The 23,032-nt window shown below is 36.9% G+C and overlaps 1 protein-coding gene across 6 annotated transcripts in view; it reads left to right on the top strand.

The window, feature by feature from the left end:
• ZNF607 (zinc finger protein 607) overlaps positions 1-23,032 on the top strand; it is a 26,136-nt gene extending 3,104 nt beyond the window's left edge. For 2 of the 6 annotated variants that reach the window (XM_077896226.1, XM_077896149.1), the window contains 3 exons: positions 1,052-1,178; positions 2,600-2,695; positions 18,045-23,032. In XM_077896226.1, the coding sequence (XP_077752352.1) occupies positions 1,052-1,178; positions 2,600-2,695; positions 18,045-20,263 (2,442 nt within the window). In that variant the 3' untranslated portion in view covers positions 20,264-23,032. Of the gene's footprint in view, positions 1-182; positions 476-1,051; positions 1,179-2,599; positions 2,696-18,044 lie in introns of those variants that run through there. The other 4 variants (XM_077896356.1, XM_077896298.1, XM_077896079.1 and 1 more) reach the window with 3 other exon arrangements.

Genomic DNA, 23,032 nt, shown 5'->3' with positions numbered 1-23,032 from the left:
TTCAAAGGGAGGGGATTACACAAGGACATAAATAGTAGGAAATAGAGATCATTGGTAATTAGTAAAGTGACCTACCATACTTATTTTTTTTTAAGATTTATTTATTCATGAGAGACACAGAGAGAGAGAGAGAGGCAGAGACACAGGCAGAGAGGGAAGCAAGCTCCATGCAGGGAGCCTGACGTGGGACTTGATCCCGGGACTCCAGGATCATGCCCTGGGCCGAGGGCAGGCGCTAAACCGCTGAGCCACCCAGGGATCCCAACCTACCACACTTAAAATACAGAAAGTGTTGAGTGAGAATTTGTAGGTGGCAATAAAAATTAGCCAGTAACAGAATTTTAGAATTGTGGATGCAACCTATGTTATGCACCTAAGTGTATAAATGATTAAATCTGGCATATCCATAAAATATGTTCTGGTAGAGGAACCCAGAGGATCAGTCACCTCTTGCAGATCTAAAACAATGGCTCATGTAAGTTGATGTTTCTCTTCTTGCTAAGTATGTAAGTGATTAAATCTGATATACCCATAAAATGTAGTATCATGTGTCCAAAAAATACATGGATTTATTGAAACAGGTAAAAATACTTACGGTAAGATTTGAAATAGTGAAGTACTTGATGATTGAAGTAAGTCTTAATTTAATTCAACCCAGTTATCTAAAATTTGGAAAGAGGTATCCCATGATTAAATTTTTTCTTCCCTTAAAAAGAAAAATATTCCTTAGTAGCTCACATTTATTGAGAATATGAGGCACATACCATTTGGCTATTGATCTTATAATTTTTAATTATACTTTTTTAATTTAGTAGGTAGACATTATTATTTTGTTCATTTCCAAAAGGTTTAGACATTTAGAAGTATCCCAGAGCACAGAGGATTTTTTATCTATCAGCCAGCTTCAAAATATATATATGTTCTGTTTCGGTCCCCTTTTCCATCATAGATTTCTAGCCTACATGCTTCCTACGTTGCTCTTTTTCTGCATAGAAGTCCTTCATCTCTCTACTTTTAATTTCTTCAGTAATACATGTATTTACTGTTTCAGGGATCATTAACATTCAGTGATGTGGCCATAGGCTTCTCTCAGCAGGAGTGGGAATGTCTTGACCCTGTTCAGAAGTCTTTGTACCGAGATGTAATGATGGAGAACTATGGTAACTTGGTCTCACTGGGTATGTTTATTGGCGTCAGATAATTTGGATAAATTTAGAATCTGCTCTATAGGCTCAGAAAGTAACAGAATTTTAGAATTGTGTTAAATTTGCTTTTTTCTCTTCCCCCAAAAAGTATCTTGAGCTTTTGTCAGGTTGGAAATGGCAACTCCATTAAGCACCTTTGTTTTTCCTTAAGTGTTATTGAGAACCCCCTCTGGTCTTTTTTTGTATTTGCCTTTTTTTCATAATGATCAAGCTGGCAAATTAGAGTTCTGTGGCATATATTGTATGACCTTGTCAAAGGATCTAAATTTCTTATTCATTTGTGCTCCAGATTGCTGTTAATACCCCACTTTATTTTTTTATTTTTATTTATTCATAGAGACAGAGAGAGAGAGAGGCAGAGACACAGGCAGAGGGAGAAGCAGGCATCATACAGAGAGCCTGACGTGGGATTCGATCCAGGGTCTCCAGGATCACGCCCTCAGCTGCAGGCGGCGCTAAACCGCTGCGCCACCGGTGCTGCCCTACCCCACTTTATTTGATACAGTTTCAGGGATAGGAGCTTGACAGAGTCCTGAATTTCTCTTATTATCAAATGAGCCTCCACGATTTATATAGCGGTGGATTGGATAATTGAAATTCATTTAAAACTGTATGAAAAGCTGTCTGTTTCCTAAGACAAAGTTCATCTGCTTTATGACTGAAAGTTGTAATCCATGAAAATTACATTCAAAATGGGATGAATGTCTTATAGCTATCTCTTGTGTACTGTAGTAACCCTGAGGGCATAACAGCAATGATGTTAATAGCTAACATGATTAGTGTGTCAGTATTCTGTCAGAATTCTGAGCACATTATGTGATAAAAATAACTGAGTATTTTTTTTAAAATATGAGCACTTCACTCCTTAAGAAGGATATGCTTTTTTTTTTTAAGTTTATTTTTTTAGTAATCTCTGTACCCAACTCGGAGTTTGAACTAATGACCCCAAGTTCAAGAGTTATAGGTTCTTCCAACTTAGCCAGCCAGGTGCCCCTAAAGATAATTGAGAGTATTAACTGATATAATCCTCCCAACATTGCTGTTATTATCCCCATTATACAAGTGTGAATACTGAGGTATAGTGGGTTTAAGTGTTGTCCAAGGTTATACCCAGACTGGAAAGTGGAAAAGGCAGGAATTGATCCCAGGTTCCAGAGTGTGTTGTGTTTTCACCCACATTCTGCTTGTTCTCTTGAATTGGAACACATATGAATTTAAATTTTAAACAAACAGCAAAACAGAATTTTATATTACCTAACTAATCTCAGGTTCTTTAATTCTCTCACTCTTCTCTAAAATATTCAATATCTTTTTGACCTTTCAATTACTAATTTTAATTTTGATGTTCAAAGTTTATGTCTACAGCCTGTGGCATTTCTTTTCTTTATACTCAGGCTATTCCATTTCTAAGCCAGATGTAATTACCTTATTGGAGCAAGGAAAAGAACCCTGGATGGTTCTAAGGGAAGAAACCAAAAGATGGGATACAGGTAAGTAAGAACAAATCAGGCAAGGGAAGTCATTTATGAAAGTAATAGCCCGAGTGGTCAATGCACATGGTAAACACATCCTTGAAATGTTGGTTGGAAGATTCCTTTCTCAGTAAAGAAAAGGTTTATAATATTGAGCAGAAATTTTTCAGTATGAGCTACCCAGTAAACTTTACCTCATTAACCATTCAGTATGTAATTTTTCTCATTTTTCTCTCCCAATTCATTGCTAGACACTCCCTTCTGAAGTGTAGCCATTTTACCTGTGTTTTGGACCTAAATTTTTTCCAGATACTCTTTTTCAATGGGGCTCTGTTGTCTGAAATACATTAATTCCTGGGGTGCCTGGGTGGATCAGTCGCTTAAGCATCTGCCCCTGTTTTGGCTCAGGTCATGGCCTTGCTGTTTTGAGATTGAGCCCTGCATTGAGTTCTGTCTGCTTCAAATTCTTTCTCCCTCTCTTTCTCCCTCTGCCCTTTTCCCCACTCTTGAGTGCACATGTGCTCTCTCAAAATAAATATATAAAAATCTTTTTTAAAAAATACATTCATTCATGTATCTGGCATGTATTTGAATACTCAGTCTGGCACTGTACTTGGCACAGTCAATCCAGTAATACTCAGTAGGACAGATAATGTCTGTGCAATAATGCAGATTATACTGTATTAAAGAAGAGATAAGTACAAAAATAAATAGATAAGTAATATCAGATTGTGAAATATATGTTAGGACAGACACTAGCCAAGAACACAGCAAACTTCAGTAAGGTAGCATTGTAAGGAACCATTTTCAGAGGAGGTAACATTTTTGCGGAGACATGAAGTAAGGGCTCAGGGTCTCAAAGTGTATGAGCAAAAACATTCCAAAGAGAGTGAAACACAATGCAGAGACCATGAAGGGGGAATGAGGTTTGTGTGTTTGAGGAGCAGCATGTAGATCAGATTTAGTGAGTGGTGACTAATAGGACGTGAAGCCAGTATATTAGGAAGGATCAGATCCTATAAGATTTGTGGTTTATTATAAAGAATTAGAATTGTTTTTTAAGAGTCATTAGAATCCCTGATTGGAAAAAAAGACTTACACAGAAGTATAGATAGAACCATTATAGATTGATTTGTTATTCATTTTCACATTCTTTTCAAATATTTCTTTATTTGTATTAACATTTATCTGTTGGATTTATTCTCATATTTCTAGGTTGGTATTCATTTTTTATTTATATGAAATTTGCTTACAAATTCTATTATCTAATTCTGAATTTTTCTAAATTTCACTTAGGCTCTTTCATAATCTAAAATATTTACTTTTCTCTTAGCATGTTTCTAAATAGTATGATTTGGTTTTTCCCTGTTTTAGGTTTGTTTTAGCATTTGTTTTAGATGTATGTATATTGTTTCTATAACTGTCTTTAACTTTAGTCATAATACTTTCTATGGAACTTTTTTGGCTTCTTTTTTTGGCTACTTAGATGCAAATTAACTTTCCTCAATTTTGAGGAAGGAGTCAAACTCTGGATTTGTGGTTTTAGAGCTTCTTCTATTATTTTTTTTTCAATTGTTCAGATTATCATGGTTTGGGGAAGGAATGGAGGTATTCAGGAACGTAGTTTTTTATAGTTATAATTAAGTTGATAGTAATTGGTTTATTTTATTTTATTTACTCATGAGAGACACAGAAAGAGACAGAAACATAGGCAGATGGAGAAGCAGGCTTCATGCAAGGAGCCTGATGTGGGACTCGATCCGAGGACTCCAGGATCATGCCCTGAGCTGAAGACAGATACTCAACCACTAAGCCCAGGCGTCCCAACCAACTAAGATCTTAATTGTAATTCTCAGGAACACCATTAAGAAAATAACTAAAAAATTATATAGCAACAAAACAAAACAAACAGTAAAAAGAGTGCCTGCGTGTCTCAGTTAGGCTTCTTATCTTGGTTTTGGCTCAGGTCATAATCTCAGTTTGTGAGATCAAGTCCTGCATAGGGCTCTGCACTTGCTGGGGAGTCTGCTTGAAGACTGCCCCTCCTCATCCCCATGCATGCATTCTCTCTCAAATAAATAAATCTTAAAAAAAAAAAAAAGTAAAGAAATCAAATGGTACTCTAGAACATAATTTTTATCACAGGAGAAGGCAGTAATTAAGAGATAGGGAGAAAAGACATAAGACAAAGAAGCTAAGAAGTAAAATTTCAGATGTAAATTTAAAAAAAAATTTTTTTGTGGGATCCCTGGGTGGCTCAGCGATTAGTGCCTGCCTTTGGCCCAGGGCGTGATCCTGGAGTCCTGGTTCAAGTCCCACGTCAGGCTCCCTGCATGGAGCCTGCTTCTCCTTCTGCCTATGTCTCTGCCTTTCTCTCTCTCTCTGTGTCACTTGTGAATAAATAAATAAATAAAATTAAAAAAAATAAATTAAAAAAAACTTAAAAAAAAAAAAGATTTTATTTATTTATTCACAAGAGACACACAGAAGAGAGGCCAAAGGAGAAGCAGGCTTCCTCTGGGGAGCCTCTGATATAGGACTCGATCCCAGGATCCGGGACCACAACCAGAGCCAAAGGCAGACGCTCAACCACTAAGCTACCCAGGTGCCCCCAGATGTAAATTCTATCAGTAATTACATTAAATGTAAATTGAGTACCCATTCCATTTAAAAGACCAACAGTGGCAGAATGGATTAAAAATAAAACATTCAACTGTGTGCTGTCTATAAGAAATACATTGTAGTGTCAAAAACACAAATAGGTTAAAATAAAGGATGGAAAAAAAGAGTATGCAAAATACAACCAAGAGAGAGCTGGAGTGGTTCTACTAGTATCAGAAAAAAAAGACTTAAAGTGAAAATTGTTAGTAGAGACAAACAAGAATATTTTGTAATAATAAAAGTGCCAATCTATCAATATGATATAAATACATATCACCTAACAACAGAGCCCTAAAATATGTGAAACAAAAACTCAACAGAATGAAGGAAAAAATAGAACATTCAACAATAATTTGTAGAGACCACAATGTCATTTTCAATAATGGATCGGACAACTAGAGGTACCTGGGTGGCTCAGTCTTCCTGGCCTTTGGCTCAGGTTGTGATCTCAGGGTCCTGGCATTGAGTCCTGAATCAGGTTCCCCACAGGGAGCCTGCTTCTCCCTCTCCTTATGTCACTGCTTCTCTCTATGTCTCTCATGAATAAATAAAATCTTAAAAAACAAAACAAAACAAAATACTTACTTGCAAATTTAACAAGAGAAATGCTAGATTATATACTGAAAACTACCCTATTAGAAAAGACATTTAAAGGCAGCCCCGGTGGCTTAGCGGTTTAGCGCCGCCTTCAGCCCAGGGCATGATCCTGGAGACTTGGGATAGAGTCCCATGTCAGGCTCCTTGCATGGAGCCTGCTTCTCCCTCTGCCTGTATCTCTCTCTCTCTCTCTCTCTCTCTCTCTCTCTCTAATAAATAAATAAAATCTTAAAAAAAAAAAAAAGACATTTAAGTATATCTAAGTAAATTGAAATTAACCCATATTAATGAATCAGCATATTTAATACTGTTGATAGTTCCCCAGTTAATGTAAAGACTCACCACAATTCCTACCAGAATTATTTCAGCTGACTTGATTACAAGCTGATCGTAACATTTTTTGGAAATGCAAGGAAACCAGAATTGTTTACTATTATTTTTTAAAGATGTTATTTATTTATTCATGAGAGATGTAGACACAGGCAGAGGAAGAAGCAGGCTCCATGCAGGGAGCCTGACACAGGACTTGGTCCTGGGTCTCCAGGATCTCACCCTGCGCTGAAGGCAGCACTAAACCATTGAGCCCCCAGAGCTGCCTGAACCCAGAATTGTTTTTTTTTGTTTTTTTGTTTTTTTTTAAAAAGCTTTAAAAAAAGGTTGTAAGAGCAATTATTCTTTCCAATTTCAAAACTTAGTAACGCAACAGTGTGGTCCTAGCATTTTTTCTGTGTCTCTGTATGTGTAAAATAAAAGTATCCTGAAATAAACCAATATTATCTTTTTATTCCTTCAAATTTCTATTTTAATTCAAGGTGCCTGGGTGGGTCAGTTAGTTAAGTGTCTACTTTCAGCTCAGGACATGATCCCAAGGTCCTGGGATCAAGCCCAGTGTCCCGCTCCCTGGTCAGTGGGGAATCTGCTTCTCCCTCTCCTTCCTGCTTATGCTCTCTCTTGCTATCTCTGTCACTATCTCTGTCTCTCTCAAAAAATAAATAATCTTCACATTTTTATTTAAATTCTAGTTATCAGATTGTGTAGTATTGATTTCAAGAGTAAAATTTAGTGATTCATCACTTATATATAATACCTAGTGCTCAACACAATCAGTGCCCTCCTTAATACTCAGCACCCATTTAGCTCATTTCCCACCTTCCTCCCCTCCATCAGGTTGTTCTCTTTATTTAAGAGTCTCTTGGGGAATCCTTGGGTGGCTCAGCGGTTTAGCATCTGCCTTTGGCCCAGGGTGTGATCCTGGAGTCCCAGGATCAAGTCCCACGTCAGGCTCCCTGCATGAAGCCTGCTTCTCCCACTGCCTGTGTCTCTGCCTCTCTCTCTCTGTCTTTCATGAATAAATAAATAAAATCTTAAAAAAAAAAAAAAAAAAAAGAGTCTCTTATGGTTTGCTTCTCTCTTTTTCCCCCCTTCCCCATGTTCATCTGTTTTGTTTCTTAAATTCCCCATCTGAGTGAAATCATATGGTGTTTATCTTTCTCTGACTGACTTATATTGCTCAACATAGTACACTCTAGCTCCATCCACATCATTGCAAATGGCAAGATTTCATTCTTTTTGATGGCCGAGTAATATTCCATTGTATATGTCTGTCACATTTTCTTTATCCCTTCATCAGTTGACGGACATCTGGGCTCTTTCCATAGTTCAGCTTATCGTTGATAATGCTGCTATAAACATTGGGGTCCATATGCCCCTTTGAATTAGTATTTATGTATACTTTCAGCAAGTACCTAGTAGTGCAATTACTGGGTTGTCAGGTAGTTCTACTTTTAACTTTTTGAGGAACCTCCACACTGTTTTCCAGAGTGGCTGCACCAATTTGCATTCCCATCAGCAGTATAAGAGGGTTCCCCTTTCTCCACATCCTCACCAACATCTGTTATTTCCTGTGTTAATTTTAGCTATTCTGGTAGGTGTGAGGTGGTATCTCTCATTGTGCTTTTGATTTGTATTTCCCTGATGATGAGTGATGTTGAACATCTTTTCATGTGTATGTTGGCTATCTGGATGTCTTTGAAAATATGCCTATTTATGTCTTCTGCCCATTCCTTAACTGAATTATTTGTTTCTTGGGTGTTGAGTTTAATAAATTCTTTATAGATTTTTGGATACTAACCCTTGTTAGATATATCATTTGCTAATATCTTCTTCCTTCTGTAGGCCTCCTTTTAGTTTTGTTGATTGTTTCCTTCACTGTACAGAATTTTTCTATCTTGATGAGGTCCCAGAAGTTCATTTTTGCTTTTGTTTTCCTTGTCTTGAGAGATGTGTCTAATAAGAGATTCCTACTGTTGAAGTCAAAGAGGTTGCTGCCTATGTTTTCCTCTAAGATTTTGATGGTTTCCTATCTCACATTTAGGTCTTTCATCCATTTTGAACTTATTTTTGCGTATGCTTTAAGAAAATGGTCCAATTTCATTCTTCTGCAAGTTGCTATTCAGTTTTCCCAACACCATTTGTTGAAGAGACTGTCTTCTTTGCATTGTGTGTTCCTGCTTTGTCAGAGATTAGTTGACCATATAGTTGTGTGTCCGTTTCTGGGTTTTCTTTTATTTTTTTAAAGATTTTTAATTAATTTATTAGAGCAGAACCAGGGGGAACAGCAGGCAGAGGGAGAGGGAGAAACAAACTTTCCGCTGAGCAGGGAGCCCAGTGCGGGCTCCATCCCAGGACCCTGAAATCATGACCTGAGCTGAAGGCAGACTCTTAACCAACTGAGCTACCCAGGCACCCATTTCTGGGTTTTCTGAGTAAACCAATAGATCTATGGCCATTGGATTTTCAGTAAGGATGTTGGTACAGTTCATTGGGAAGTGGGATGGGGATAGGAGAGGCTTTTCAACAAATGATTCTTTGTCAAATGTGCGTATATATGTGTGTGTATAGTATATATATGTGCGTGTGTGTGTGCACGTAGATATATATATGTATGTATATATGTGTGTATGTACTCCAGGATCACACCCTGGGCCAAAGGCAGGTGCTCGACTGCTGAGCCATCCAGGTGTCCCTGTCAAATGTATTTTTATAGGGGCGCCTGAGTGACCCATTCAGTTAAGTGTCTGTCTCTTGATTTCAGCTCAGGTGAGGGTTGTGAGATTAAGTCTTACATCAGGCTCTGTGCTGGATATGGAGCCTGCTTAGATTCTGTCTCCCTCTGCCCTTCACTTCCTTGCTCACTCTCTCAAAAAAAAAAAAAAAAAAAAAAAAAAAAAGATATTAACACGCAAAACGATGAAATTGCATCTCCACCTCACACCATCTACAAAAATTAACATAAAATAGATCAAATGTTAAGTGCTTAAACTATACTTTAGGGCACATAGGTGTAAATCTTTGTGACCTTCAACTGGATTTTTTAAAAGATGTATTTATTTTCAAAAGAGCATGAACAGGAAGGGCAGAGGGAGAGAGAATCTCATGAGCATGAGATCACGATCTGAGCTGAATCCAAGAGTTGGATGCTCAACTGACTATGCCACCCAGGTGCCCCTAGATTGTTTTTTAAATGTGCTACCAAGAGCTCAGGCAACCAAAGAAATAGATAAGTAGTGCTTCATAAAAAAATTTAAAAGTTTTGGGACACCTGGGTGGCTTGGCAGTTGAGCATCTGCCTTTGGCTTAGGGTGTGATCCTGGAGGCTGGGATTGTGTCCCACATTGGGCTCCCTGTGGGAGCCTGCTTCTCCCTCTGCCTATGTCTCTGCCTCTTTCTTGTGTGTGTCTCTCATGAATAAATACATAAAATCTTTAAAAGAAATTTTTTTTAAGTTTTGAGATTCATAGGATACAGTCAAGAAGGTAAAAAGCCAAGATACAGAATGGGAGAATATACTTGTAAATCATTGGTCTACTAAGATTCTGGTATTCCAAATTTATAGAGATCTATAGCTAAACCACAGAAAGACAAACTAACCCCATAAAAAGTTGGGCAATGGATTTGAGTAGACATTTTTCCAAAGAAGACAGGAACATTACCACAAACCAGATGATTTCAAATGACAGGAATTTATTGTCTTACAGTTCTCTATCTCAGAAGTCTGAAATCCAGGTGTCAGCAGACACTGTAGGGGATAACCTATTCCTTGCTTTTTTATTTTTTAAGCTTTTGGCTGCTGTTAAATATTTATGGCTTGTGGCCATCACTCCAGTCTCTGCTTCCATGGTCATATTGTGTCCTTCCTTTCCTCAAAATGCTGTCTACTGCTCCCTAGTAAGAGTACCTATGATTGCATTTGGATCCCAACAGATAACCCAGGATCTTCTCAAATCCTTAACTGAGACATGGTTTTTGCTATATAAAATATTGTTCAATCACATAAGGTAATATTCAAATATATCTTGGGGGTGAGGAGTAACATGCTTTTAGCCTACTCTAATCCATAGAAGTTTCTGTGTGTCCCATTGTAATCCTTTCTCGTCTTCCTTCAACTTCCTTAGACAAGCACTGATACACTTTATACTTTTTGTCACAATGGAATTCTTATATTTTCTATAGTTCTCTATAAACAGAATAATAAAATCAGAAGTTTTCTTCAGAATTATGAGGGAGTTTCATCCAAGTTGTTATGTGCATTGATAGTTTCTTACTTTTTATTCCTCAGTATTATTCCAGTATTTTGTTATAGTCATTTGTCCATCCATTTGTCCATTTCTAAATGGACATTTGGGTTATTTCTAGTTTTGGTGAATAACAAAAATGCTAAGGACATTTGCTTATCTTTTTGTATGGATGTGTGCTTTTATTTCTTTTGGGCAAGTACCTAGGAGTTGAATACCTTGATTGGGTGGTAGGTATATGTTTAAATTTGTAAGATTTTAAACTTAGATTTAGATAAATAAAATTATAAATTTAAATTTATAAGAAACTGTTTTATAATGTTTTTGTACCATTTCATGTTCTCACGAATTGTAAGAGACCTCTGGATCTTCCATATCTTATGAACAATTGGTATGGACATCTTTTTAATTTTGGCCTTTCAAATAAAGATATAGGGGCATTTCATGGTGGTTTTAATTTGCTTTTCCATAATGACTAATAATGTTGAGTGTCTTCTTTGCTGTCTTTTTTGGCACAGTAGCTTTTTAAATCTTTTGTCTGTCCTATTAGGTTGTGTTCTTATTGAACTTGTGGTATATTTCTCATATTCTACATAAAAATACATTCTTTTTGACTATTGTCTACTGCTATTTTGTTTTCATTGTTATAGCAATATCTTTGGAAGAGCAGAAGTTTTTTAACTTTGACAGGATCCAGCTCATTAATTTATTCTTTATGAATCATGGTTTTTGGTGTTGTACCTAAGAATTTTTTGCTAAGCCCGGGGTCACAAGTATTTTTTCCTGTTTTCTTCTAGAAATTTTACAATTTTATGTTTTACATTCTGTCTGGTCTGTGATCCATTTTAAAGTTTATTTTTGTTCATCAGAGTATGGATTTTTTTTCTCTAATTGTTCCTGCATCATTTCTTGAAACGGCTACCCTTTGTTCGCTCTATTGCCTTTGCACACTGGTGAAAGTAACATTTCCATATATGTATGAATCTATTTCTGATTATTTATTCCATTAATTAGTGCATTTTGACATTAATACTAAACTTGCTGATTATTATGTCTTCATAGTAAGTCCCATAATTGTGTAGTGTTAGTCTTCTTACTGTGGTTTTTTTTTTTTTTGTAAGTTGTTGTTTTGATTATTCTAGGTCCCTTGCATTTCCCTGTAAACTTTAGGAGCAGCTTGTCAATTTCATCATCCTTGACCAAAAAAAAAAAAAAAAAAATCTGCTGGAATTTTTATTTGAATTACATTGAATCTGTAAATCAATTCAACAATAATTATTTCATACATATTTTATCAGATTTATTCCTCAATATTTCCTGTTTTTGATGCTCTGTAAATTGCATTTCTAAAACTTGAATCTTTCTCTATTATCTAAATGTTGGTCTTATATGCTTCACCCTTGCTATTAATAATAAATACAGTTATTTTCTATTAGCTATTTTGTAGATTACATTTGACTTTTATTGTTCCTAATATGCAGTAAGCATTCATTCTCTCACCAATAGATCTGTTGTTTTTATCAAGTATAGGTGTTAGCTTTTGTTAACTTTTTTTATCTTCAGGGGCAGCTCTGGTGGCTCAGCGGTTTAGTGCCACCTTGAGCCCAGGTCCTGATCCTGGAAACCCGGATCGAGTCCCGTGTCAGGCTCCCTGCATGGAGCCTGCTTCTCCCTCTGCTTGTGTCTCTGCCTCTCTCTCTCTCTCTCTGTGTGTGTGTCTCTCATGAATAAATAAATAAAATCTTTAAAAAAAAAAAACTTTTTATCTTTAGACGCAATCCATATGGGTTTTTTTCTTTTATTTTGCTAATATGGTGTATTATATTGATTGAATTTTCAGATATTAAACCAGTGTCTTCTTTTTTTTTCTTTTTAAGATTTTATTTATTTATATTTTGAGAGAGAGAGAGGACAAGCAGGGGGAGGAGCAGAGGGAGAAGGATAAGCAGACTCTGTTCTGAGTATGGAGTCCCATGTGGTGCTCAATCCCACGATCCTGAGATTATGACCTGAGCCACAATCAAGAGTCAGACACTTACCAACTGAGCCACCCAGGTGCCCCACCAGTCTCTTTATTTCTGAAATTGTTCATTGTTATGGTCTGAATGTTTGTATTTCTCCAGCATTCATATGTTGAAATCCAAACCCCCAAAGATGATGGCATTAGGATGTTGGCATTTTGGGAGATGCTTAGGCTATGTGGACAGAGCCCTCTCAAATGGGATTAGTGTTCTTATAAGGAGATCCCACAGAGATCTCTTGCCCCTTCCACTATGGGAAGGCACAATGAGAAGGTAGTGGCTAAGGGTCTTCACTAGAATATGACCATGCTGGTGCTTTGATCTTGGACTTCCTGGTCTCCAGAACTGTGAGAAGTTAATTTCTGTTGTTTATAAGCTACCCAGTCTGGTATTTTGCTATGGTCACAAACAGTCTAAGACAGGCATGATGTATTTTCTTTTTTGAAATATTGGTGGATTCTGTTTGGTAACATATTGTTTAGTATTTTGCATATACGTTTACAGGGGGTTTTACTGTGTAATTTTCACTTCTTGTACTGTTTTTTTTTTTTTTTTTTTTCCTGTTTGATATTAGAGTAACTGGCTACATAGAGTGATTCCTCATCAATTTTCTGGAAGTTTGTTTAGAATTGGTTCTACTTTTTTATTATATTTGGAACAATTCACCGATGAACCAGCCTGGGCTTAGGATTTTCTTTATGGGAAGGTCTTCAAGTACCAGTTTAAATTGTTTACTAGATATAGTGTTACCACACTGATGTATATCCTTCTTATGCATATGTTGTTGGTAACGCTACATGTTGTACTGATCCACATACCCAAATACCAAATTGGGAAATTTTCTTCTCTGGCTGTTTCTCTATCAGGATTCTCTTCTCACTTTCCAGTTTGGCAGTGCTTCCTCCCATTGATCTTACAGCCAGAAATACATTAGAGGTTTTGTTGGAATTTTTGTAGCTCATGCTTGCCTCCATCATAACTTGGGACCAACCCTTGAGGCAAGGACATGAGAGTAAGTAAAATAGCAAGAAACTCAGCTCAATCTGGGTTACTCTGTAAAGTTTTGACTCCTTTTAAAAACCATACTACTTTTATTTATAGTCCTTATGTGGTTAATGTTTTTTGTCTTGTCAGGTATTTATAATTGAGATCAGTCAAGGTGAGGGGCATGTTGTAGGGACTTAATGCCACCATACTGGAACTACTTTTTCTTTTTCTTTGTTAAAGGATATTTATTTATTTACTTATTTATTTATTTATTTATTCATTCATTCATTCATGAGAGACACATAAAGAGAGAGAGAGAGAGAAAGAGAGGCAGAGACCTAGGCAGAGGGAGAAGCAGGCTCCATGCAAGGAGCCCAATATGGGACTCAATCCCAGATCCTGGGATCACACGTTGAGCCAAAGGCAAACACTCAACTTCTGAGCCACCCAGGCGTCCCTGGAACTACTTTTTCAACTATGGAATTATTTAATGGTGAGAATTTTTTTCCTCTTGTAAAATCTCATTGCTGATTGATGGCTTTTTATTGCATGGTTTATCTCTCACAATAATTTTTATGCTAGTAATTTTGAAGTTTTGGGATGTCATAGCTGTGAGTCTTTGAAGTCTTCCCTTTCTTCTGGAATAAGATCTCCAGGCTCACCTTTTTTGCTTGCTTCCTAAATCTACCCTTTATCCAAATATCCTAAATCTATAGTTTATTTATTTATTTATTTATTTATTTTTCTTAAGATTTTATTAATTTATTCATGAGAGATACAGAGAGAGAGGCAGAGACACAAGCAGAGGGAGAAGCAGGCTCCCTGCAAGGAGCCCGATGTGGGACTCAATCCCAGATCCCGGGATCATACCCTGAGCTAAAGACAGATGCCCAACCACTGAGCCACTTAGGCGACCCTAAATCCATAGTTTAGATTAGATATTGAGAAAGTATAATATAGGTCTTCAAGTCTGCTTATACAACTGTCTCCCTTCTTTTTTTTTTCCAATTTCATTTATTTATTCATGAAAGACACAGAGAGAGAGAGAGGCAGAGACACAGGCAGAGAGAGAAGCAGGCTCCATGCAGGGAGCCTGATGTGGGACTCGACCCTGGGTCTCCAGGATCAGGCCCCAGGCTGAAGGTGGCACTAAATCACTGAGCCACCCAGGCTGCCCACCTGTCTCCCTTCTACCTCCCCATATCTGACAACCATCAGTCTGTTCTCTGTAGCCATGAGCTTGGTTGTGTGTGTGTGTGTTTAAGATTTCACATATAAGAAAGAAAGATCACATAGTATTTGCCTTTCTCCATACTGTTTCCTGCAGTGGCTGTACCAGCTTTCATTCCCACCAACAGCACACTAGGGTTCCTTTTTTCCTATGTCCTTGCCAACACTTGATATTTCTTGTGTTTTTGATTTAGCTGTTCCAGCAAGTGTGAGGTGATACCTCATTATTTTTGTTTACATTTCCCTGATGGTTAGAGAATCTTTTCATGTGTCTGTTTGTTGTATGTATATCTTCTTTGGGAAAACGTTTATTCATGTTTTCAATTGGACTATTTTGGTCTTTTGCTGTTGAGTTGTGTAAGTTCTTTATGTATTTTGGATATTAACCCCTTATTGGATACATCATTTGGAAACATCTTCTCCCATTCAGTAGGTTGCCTTTTTGTTTTTTTTTTATTTCTTTGTTCACTGTGTAAAATTTATTTTGATATATTCCCAATATATTGGGATATATATGTGTATGTGTGTATATATATATATATATATATATATATATATATATATATATTTCCAATAGTTTAATTTTGCTTTTGTTTGCCAAAGGAGACATATCTTGCCAAAGGAGACATATCTAGAAGAATGTTTTTATAGCTATGTCAGAGAGATTACTGCCTATGTTTACTTCTAGGAATTTTATGATTTCAGGTTTCATGTTTACATTTTCTTTTTTTTTTTTTTTAAGATTTTATTTATTTATTCATGAGAGACACAGAGAGAGAGAGGCAAAGACACAGGCAGAGGGAGAAGCAGGCTCCATGCAGGGAGCCTTACATGGGACTCGATGTCCCAGTCTCCAGAATCACACCCTGGGCTGAAGGCAGCGCTAAACCACTGAGCCACCCAGGCTGCCCAGCACATTTAGGTCTTCAATGAATTTTGAATTTATTTTTGTGTATAGTGTAAGAAAGTGATCCAGTTTCATTCCTTTCCATGTAGCTGTCCAGTTTTCCCAATACAATTTGTTGAGGAGACTGTCTTTTTCCCATTGTAGATTTTTGCCTCTTTTGCTGTAGTTTGGCCATAAAAGTTTGGATTTATTTCTAGATTTTCTGTTCTCCTCTGTTGATCTATGTATGCCATACCATACTGTTTTAATTACTGTAATTTGGTAATATATCTTGAAATCTGAGATTGTGATACCTCTGGTTTTGTTCTTGTTTTTTAAGGTTGCTTTGGCTGTTCTGTGTCTTTTGTGGTTTTCATACAAATTTTAGTATTTATATTAGTTCTATGAAAAATGCTATTGGGGACAGCCTGGGTAGCTAGCAGTTTAGCGTCACCTTTAGCCTAGGGTGTGATCCTGGGGCCTTGGGATTGAGTCCCACATCGGGCTTCCTGCATGGAGCCTGCTTCTCCCTCTGCTTGTGTCTCTGTGTCTCTCATGAATAAATAAATAAAATCTTAAATAAAAAAAATAAAAATGCTATTGGTATTTTGATAGGGATTACATTAAATCTGTAGATTGCTTTGGGTAGTATGGGCATTTGAACAATATTGCTTCTCCCAATCCATGAGCATGGAACAACTTTCCTTTTTTTTTTTTTTTTTTTTTTTGGTCATCTTCAATTTCTTTCATCACTGTTCTATAGTTTTTCAGAGTATAAATCTTTGACTTCCTTGGTTAACTTTATTCCTAGGTACCTCATTAATTTTGATGCAGTTGTACATAGGATGGTTGTCTTAATTTCTCTTTGTGCTACTTCATTATTAGTGTATGGAAATGCAACAGAGGGCAGCCCCGGTGGCGCAGTGGTTTAGCACCGCCTGCAGCCTAGGGTGTGATCCTGGAGACCCAGCATCGAGTCCCACATCGGGCTTCCTGCATGGAGCCTGCTTCTTCCTCTGCCTATGTCTCTGCCTCTCTGCCTGCTTGCCCCCCTCTCTCTCTCTCAATAAATGAATGAATGAATGAATGAATGAATGAATAAATAAATAAATAATCTTTAAAAAAGAAATACAACAGATTTATATATTAATTTTGTATTCTCTGACTTTACTGAATTCATTTATCAGTTGTAGTAGATTTTTGCTGGAGGCTTTAGGATTTTCTTTAGTATCATGTCATCTGCAAACAGTGAAATTTTTATGTCTTCCTTACCAATTTGGATGTCTTTTATTTCTTTTTGTTGTCTGATTGTTGTGGCTAGGACTTCCAGAACTATGTTGAATAAAAGTAGTGAGTGTGGGCATCCTTGTCTTATTCCTGATCTTAGAGGCTCTCAGTTTTAACCATTGAGTATATTAGCTATGGTAAACCCTCAGTATCTTTGAGGTATTCCTATAACGTAAGGTATTTACCTGGTATTTGTCAGAAAGTTGATTGATAGACTTTTCTTGGGATTATTACAGTGGTTGGCCTTGGTTAAAAGGGAAAGCCAGAGAGGATCTGAGGAAAGATATAAAGGAATAAAATAGATTGAACAGCTCTAAGGATAAGAAATAAAAAAATCTCAGGATAAGTAAAGACCCTTGAAATCTTAACTATTATGAAGAGCAAAGGAGAACGCACATGGCTATGCATAGGAGGGAATGAACCACAGTGGTGGAAATGTGTATTTTTAGGGGAGTTGTGACTGAGGAATGTTGATGTATAAGTAGTTGCCTTTTTCAATTTTATGCATGTATAAATTATATTTTAGATGGAATTATATGTTAGAGCTGGCTGGTACTGGCTCTTTAAGGACAAGATTTTCCTTTTTGTTTTTTTTTTTTGTTTGTTTGTTTGTTTGTTTTTTTTAAGATTTTTATTTATTTATTTATGAGAGAGACAGAGAGAGAGAGAGAGAGGCAGAGACACAGGCAGAGGGAGAAGCAGGCTCCATGCAGGGAGCCCGACGTGGGACTCGATCCCGGGTCTTCAGGATCACACCCCGGGCTGCAGGCGGCGCTAAACCGCTGCGCCACCGGGGCTGCCCAAGATTTTCCTTTTTGTCCAGAGCCTAGGTTCCATTACATTATATTGATAGCCTGAAATTACCCATGGTGGGAGTATTTATACCATAGACATTGACAAACACTATAAATCAGTGCTGGATGTGGGTGCAGAGCTGGTTGTTGCACATTATCCAGCACTCTACTGCATAAATGTTATTTCCTGAATTCTCCTTGTATGTGTTCCAGTTGTTTAACTATTTTAGACATCTTTAAACCATCTCTAATGGGTATGATTTCCTATTTTTCTTAATTCTGTAGAACCTTTTCTGATTAGGAAAATAATTTTTTTCTTATTTGTTTTAGATTTGGAATCAAGATATGAAATAATCTGCTATGGAAAAATGTACATTTATACAAAACATTCATCCCTTAGCCTGCATTCCAGAAATTATAATGAAGAGAAACCATGTGAATGTAAGGAATGTGGGAAGGCCTTTTGTTGTCATACAGACCTTAGAGTACATCAAATAATTCATACTGGTAAAAAACCGTATGAATGTAAGGAATGTGGCAAAGCCTTTAGTCGTCTTACAGACTTTAGAATACATAAGAGAATTCATACTGGTAAGAAACCCTATGAATGTGAAGATTGTGGGAAGGCATTTAGTGATGTTGGGACATTTAGAATACACCAGAGAATTCATACTGGTGAGAAACCCTATGAATGTAAGCAATGTGGCAAAGCCTTTAGTCAAGCCTCAACCCTTATGCTACATGACAGAATTCATACTGGTGAAAAACCCTTTGCATGTAAAAATTGTGGGAAGGCCTTTCGTCAGGCCTCACATCTTGTTAGACATGAGAGAATTCATACAGGTGAGAAACCTTATGAATGTAAGGAATGTGGCAAATCCTTTAGTCGTCTTACAGATCTTAGAATACATAAGAGAATTCATACTGGTAAGAAACCCTATGAATGTGAAGATTGTAGGAAGGCCTTTAGTGATGTTGGGACACTTAGAATACACCAGAGAATTCATACTGGTGAGAAACCCTATGAATGTAAGCAGTGTGGCAAAACCTTTAGTCAAGCCTCAAACCTTATACAACACGACAGAATTCATACTGGTGAAAAACCCTTTGCATGTAAAAATTGTGGGAAGGCCTTTAGTCAGGCCTCACATCTTGTTAGACATGAGAGAATTCATACAGGTGAAAAACCTTATGAATGTAAATTGTGTGATAAGGCTTTTAGGAGCAGTTATCAACTTACTATACATCATAGATTTCATACTGGTGAGAAACCCTATGTGTGTAAGGAATGTGGCAAAGCCTTTAGTCGTCCTACAGACCTTAGAGTACATAAAAGAATTCATACTGGTGAGAAACCCTATGAATGTGAAGAATGTGGGAAGACCTTTCGTCGTGCCTCAAACCTTGCTCAACATGGAAGAGTTCATATTGGTGAGAAATCCTATGTATGCAAGGAATGTGAGAAGGCCTTTAGTGATGTTGGGACACTTAGAATACACCAGAGAATTCATACTGGTGAGAAACCCTATGAGTGTAAGGAATGTGGCAAAGCCTTTAGTCGTCGTACAGACCTTAGAGTACATAAGGGAATTCATACTGGTGAGAAACCCTATGAATGTAAGCAGTGTGGCAAAACCTTTAGTCAAGCCTCAAACCTTATGCAACATGACAGAATTCATACTGGTGAAAAACCCTTTGCATGTAAAAATTGTGGGAAGGCCTTTAGTCAGGCCTCACATCTTGTTAGACATGAGAGAATTCATACAGGTGAGAAACCTTATGAATGTAAATTGTGTGATAAGGCTTTTAGGAGCAGCCATCAACTTACTATACATCATAGATTTCATACTGGTGAGAAACCTTATGTGTGTAAGGAATGTGGCAAAGCCTTTATTCGTTTTACAGACCTTAGAGTACATAAAAGAATTCATACTGGTGAGAAACCCTATGAATGTGAAGAATGTGGGAAGGCCTTTAGTCGTGCCTCAAACCTTGCTCAACATGGAAGAGTTCATACTGGTGAGAAATCCTATGTATGTAAGGAATGTGAGAAGGCCTTTAGTGATGTTGGGACACTTAGAATACACCAGAGAATTCATACTGGTGAGAAACCCTATGAATGTAAGCAGTGTGGCAAAACCTTTAGTCAAGCCTCAAACCTTATACAACATGACAGAATTCATACTGGTGAAAAACCCTTTGCATGTAAAAATTGTGGGAAGGCCTTTAGTCAGGCCTCACATCTTGTTAGACATGAGAGAATTCATACAGGTGAAAAACCTTATGAATGTAAATTGTGTGATAAGGCTTTTAGGAGCAGCCATCAACTTACTATACATCATAGATTTCATACTGGTGAGAAACCCTATGAGTGTAAGGAATGTGGGAAGGCTTTTAGTGAATACGGACGGCTTACTCGTCATCAGAGTATTCACAGTGGTAAGAAACCATTTGAATGTAATAAATGTAGGAAGTCCTTTAGACTAATTTCAAACTTCAAAGTACATCAGAGTATTCATACTGGTGAGAAACCCTTTGAATGTAACTAATCTGAAAAGTCCTTTAGGCTTAGTTCAATGCTTAAAGTACAAACAATGTGAGAAGGCTTTTACATATGGTTCAATTCTTATAAGGTATAAATAATTTATATTGATATAAACTGCCTAGAATTTAAATAATCCTTGAAATTTTTCAGTTATGACCCCAGTGTTGTTCATATTCAGAGAATTTGTATTGTACTTTATATAAGAAAGTCTTATGGCATTCCTCTATGATTCACTATTGACCAGGAGGCTAGGCTGTCTGCAGATAAGTAGCACTCAGGGAAGAGACTACTGTGTGACTTGAGGTCATGGAGAACAGCAAACACCAGGATCAAGTAATAAAATGTTCACTTAGAGGAAGAAAGGAGATAGAGTACATAGGATCTAGCTTTTTATAATAATATGTCAGTAACCCATGGCCAGCAAATCAACTCCACATTTGATAGGAGCAGTGTACCTGCACATAGTAACACACTTTGTGCTACACAGCAGATCAGCAACCCCTTGCCCAAGGGATTTGATATCCAGAAAACTGGGAGCATCCCTGAGGGTCCTTGACATCTGTGATTAAGCAGAACTAAGGAGTACACATTGAGTCTGACACAGGAAAAGATATTTCCACAGAAGGCAATAAGCCCAGTAGATGGCAGAGGCTATGAGGGCTCTTGATCTTTTGGTAAGGAAGTGTTATAGGCCCAATATGACCACTCTTTTTCTGTTAACCAGCTTTACTGAAAGTATAGTTGACAAAACTATAAACTTAAGTTTTACAAGTGATGCTCAGGGCGAAGTTTATAGCTATAAGAGTTTATATTTAAAAATAACAACCTAGGGGATCCCTGGGTGGCTCAGCGGTTTAGCGCCTGCCTTCAGCCCAGGACGTGGTCCTGGGGTCCCGGGATCGAGTCCCACATCGGGCTCCCTGCATGGAGCCTGCTTCTCCCTCTGCCTATGTCTCTGCCTCTCTCTCTCCTTCTCTGTGTCTCTCATGAATAAATAAAATCTTTAAAAAATTAAAAATTTAAAAAATTTAAAAAATAAAAATAACAACCTAACTCAAATCAACAACTTAACTTTACAACTTAAGGAAATAGAAAAAAGGACAAACTAAGGGCAAAGCTAGCAGAAAGAAGGAAATAATAAAGATTAGGACAATTAAGTGAAGTGAAATAGAGTTAACAGTAGAGAAAATCTTGAAGCCAAAAATTGTTTCTTTAAAAAGATCAACAAAGTAGATAAACTTATCTAGATGGATTAAGAAAAAAATTCAAATTGCTAAAACTAGAAATGAAGTGAGGACATTACTACGGACTCTGCAGAAATACAAGGATTATTGGAGAGTACTCTAAACAATTATATGCCAAATAATTAGATAGCCAAGACTTAATCATAAAGAAATAGAAAATCTGGGTAGACTCATAACTAGTGTATAGCTAGTAAGGAAATTGACTCAGTAATAAAAAAATCTCCCAACAAAGAAAGACCTAGACCTGATGGATTCATTAGCAAATCAAACCAAATATTGGAAGAATTAATACAAATCTCTCTTAGATTTTTCTAACAAATGAAAGAAGAGGGAATGTTTCCTAACTTAGTCTATGAGGCCAGTATAACCCTGTTACCAAAGCCAGTCAAAAGCACTAGAAGAAACAGGACTACAGAACAGTATCCCTTTTGAACATTGGTGCAGAAATCTTCAGCAAAATACTAAACAACAGTTCAGTATATTAAGATTGTATACGATGAACAAACAGGATTTATTCCTGGAATGCAAGGATGGTTTAACATAAGAAAATTGACCAATGTAATATGTCTTGTCAAGAAAATGAAGAGAAGAAAAAAAAATGAAGAGAAAAACCCATATGATCATCTCAGTTGATGTGGAAAAAAGCATTTGACAAAATTCAATACCCTTTTGTGAAAAAAAAATTTTAACAAACATAGGAATAAAGAGAAACTATCTCCACATAATAAAAGCTGTATATGAAGAAAAGAGATATCCAGATGGTCCAAAAAACATGAGAATGTGCTCACCCTCATGAGTTATCAGAGAAAGAAATATTGAAACCATAAAATAATACCCCCCCCCCAACACACACACACCTGCCGAAATGGCCAAATATCTTATAGTACCAGGTGTTATTTGCTAGACTGTGGAGCAATCAGAACTTTTATGTGTGTTGGTGAAAATATAGTTTGGTACATCCAGTTTGGGAAACTTGCAATGTCCACTAAAGGTAAGCATATACATGCCCAATGACACAGAAGTTCCGTTTCTATTTACTTGCCAAGCAGAAATGTATACATGTGTTCACCCTGACATGAGCAAGGAAGTTCCTAGCAGTATAACGGATACATAAGAAGTGGTACATTCATGTGATTGGAGACTATACAGCAATGAAAAAGTTGCATTGCTAGACACAGAAACGTGTTGGAACCTGACAAACATAACATTGAGAGGAAAAAAGCCAGACATAAAAGAAAATGCTCTATAATTGTTAAAACCTTACAAACAGGCCATACTAATCTGTGTTGGCAGAGGTTGGAATACTGACTACCCCTGTGGGATAGGGATTAGTGACAAGAGGATACAAGCCACGTAGGTATTTTTCTATTTATTGATCTGGGTGAGTGTATACATTTATTGTTTATATAATTGTGATTTGTTCATTTTTCTGTATATTATACCTCAAAATAATTTAAAAAATAAAGATGTACATGATGATTTTGGTATAGACTGTGAAATGATAACCACAATAAAATAACATATATATA

The sequence above is a fragment of the Canis aureus genome, chromosome 1, assembly GCF_053574225.1.
Source record: "Canis aureus isolate CA01 chromosome 1, VMU_Caureus_v.1.0, whole genome shotgun sequence".
In the NCBI taxonomy this organism is placed as follows: domain Eukaryota; kingdom Metazoa; phylum Chordata; class Mammalia; order Carnivora; family Canidae; genus Canis; species Canis aureus.
Note: the sequence above shows the minus strand (reverse complement) of the source record. Positions and strands in the feature narration are given on the sequence as shown.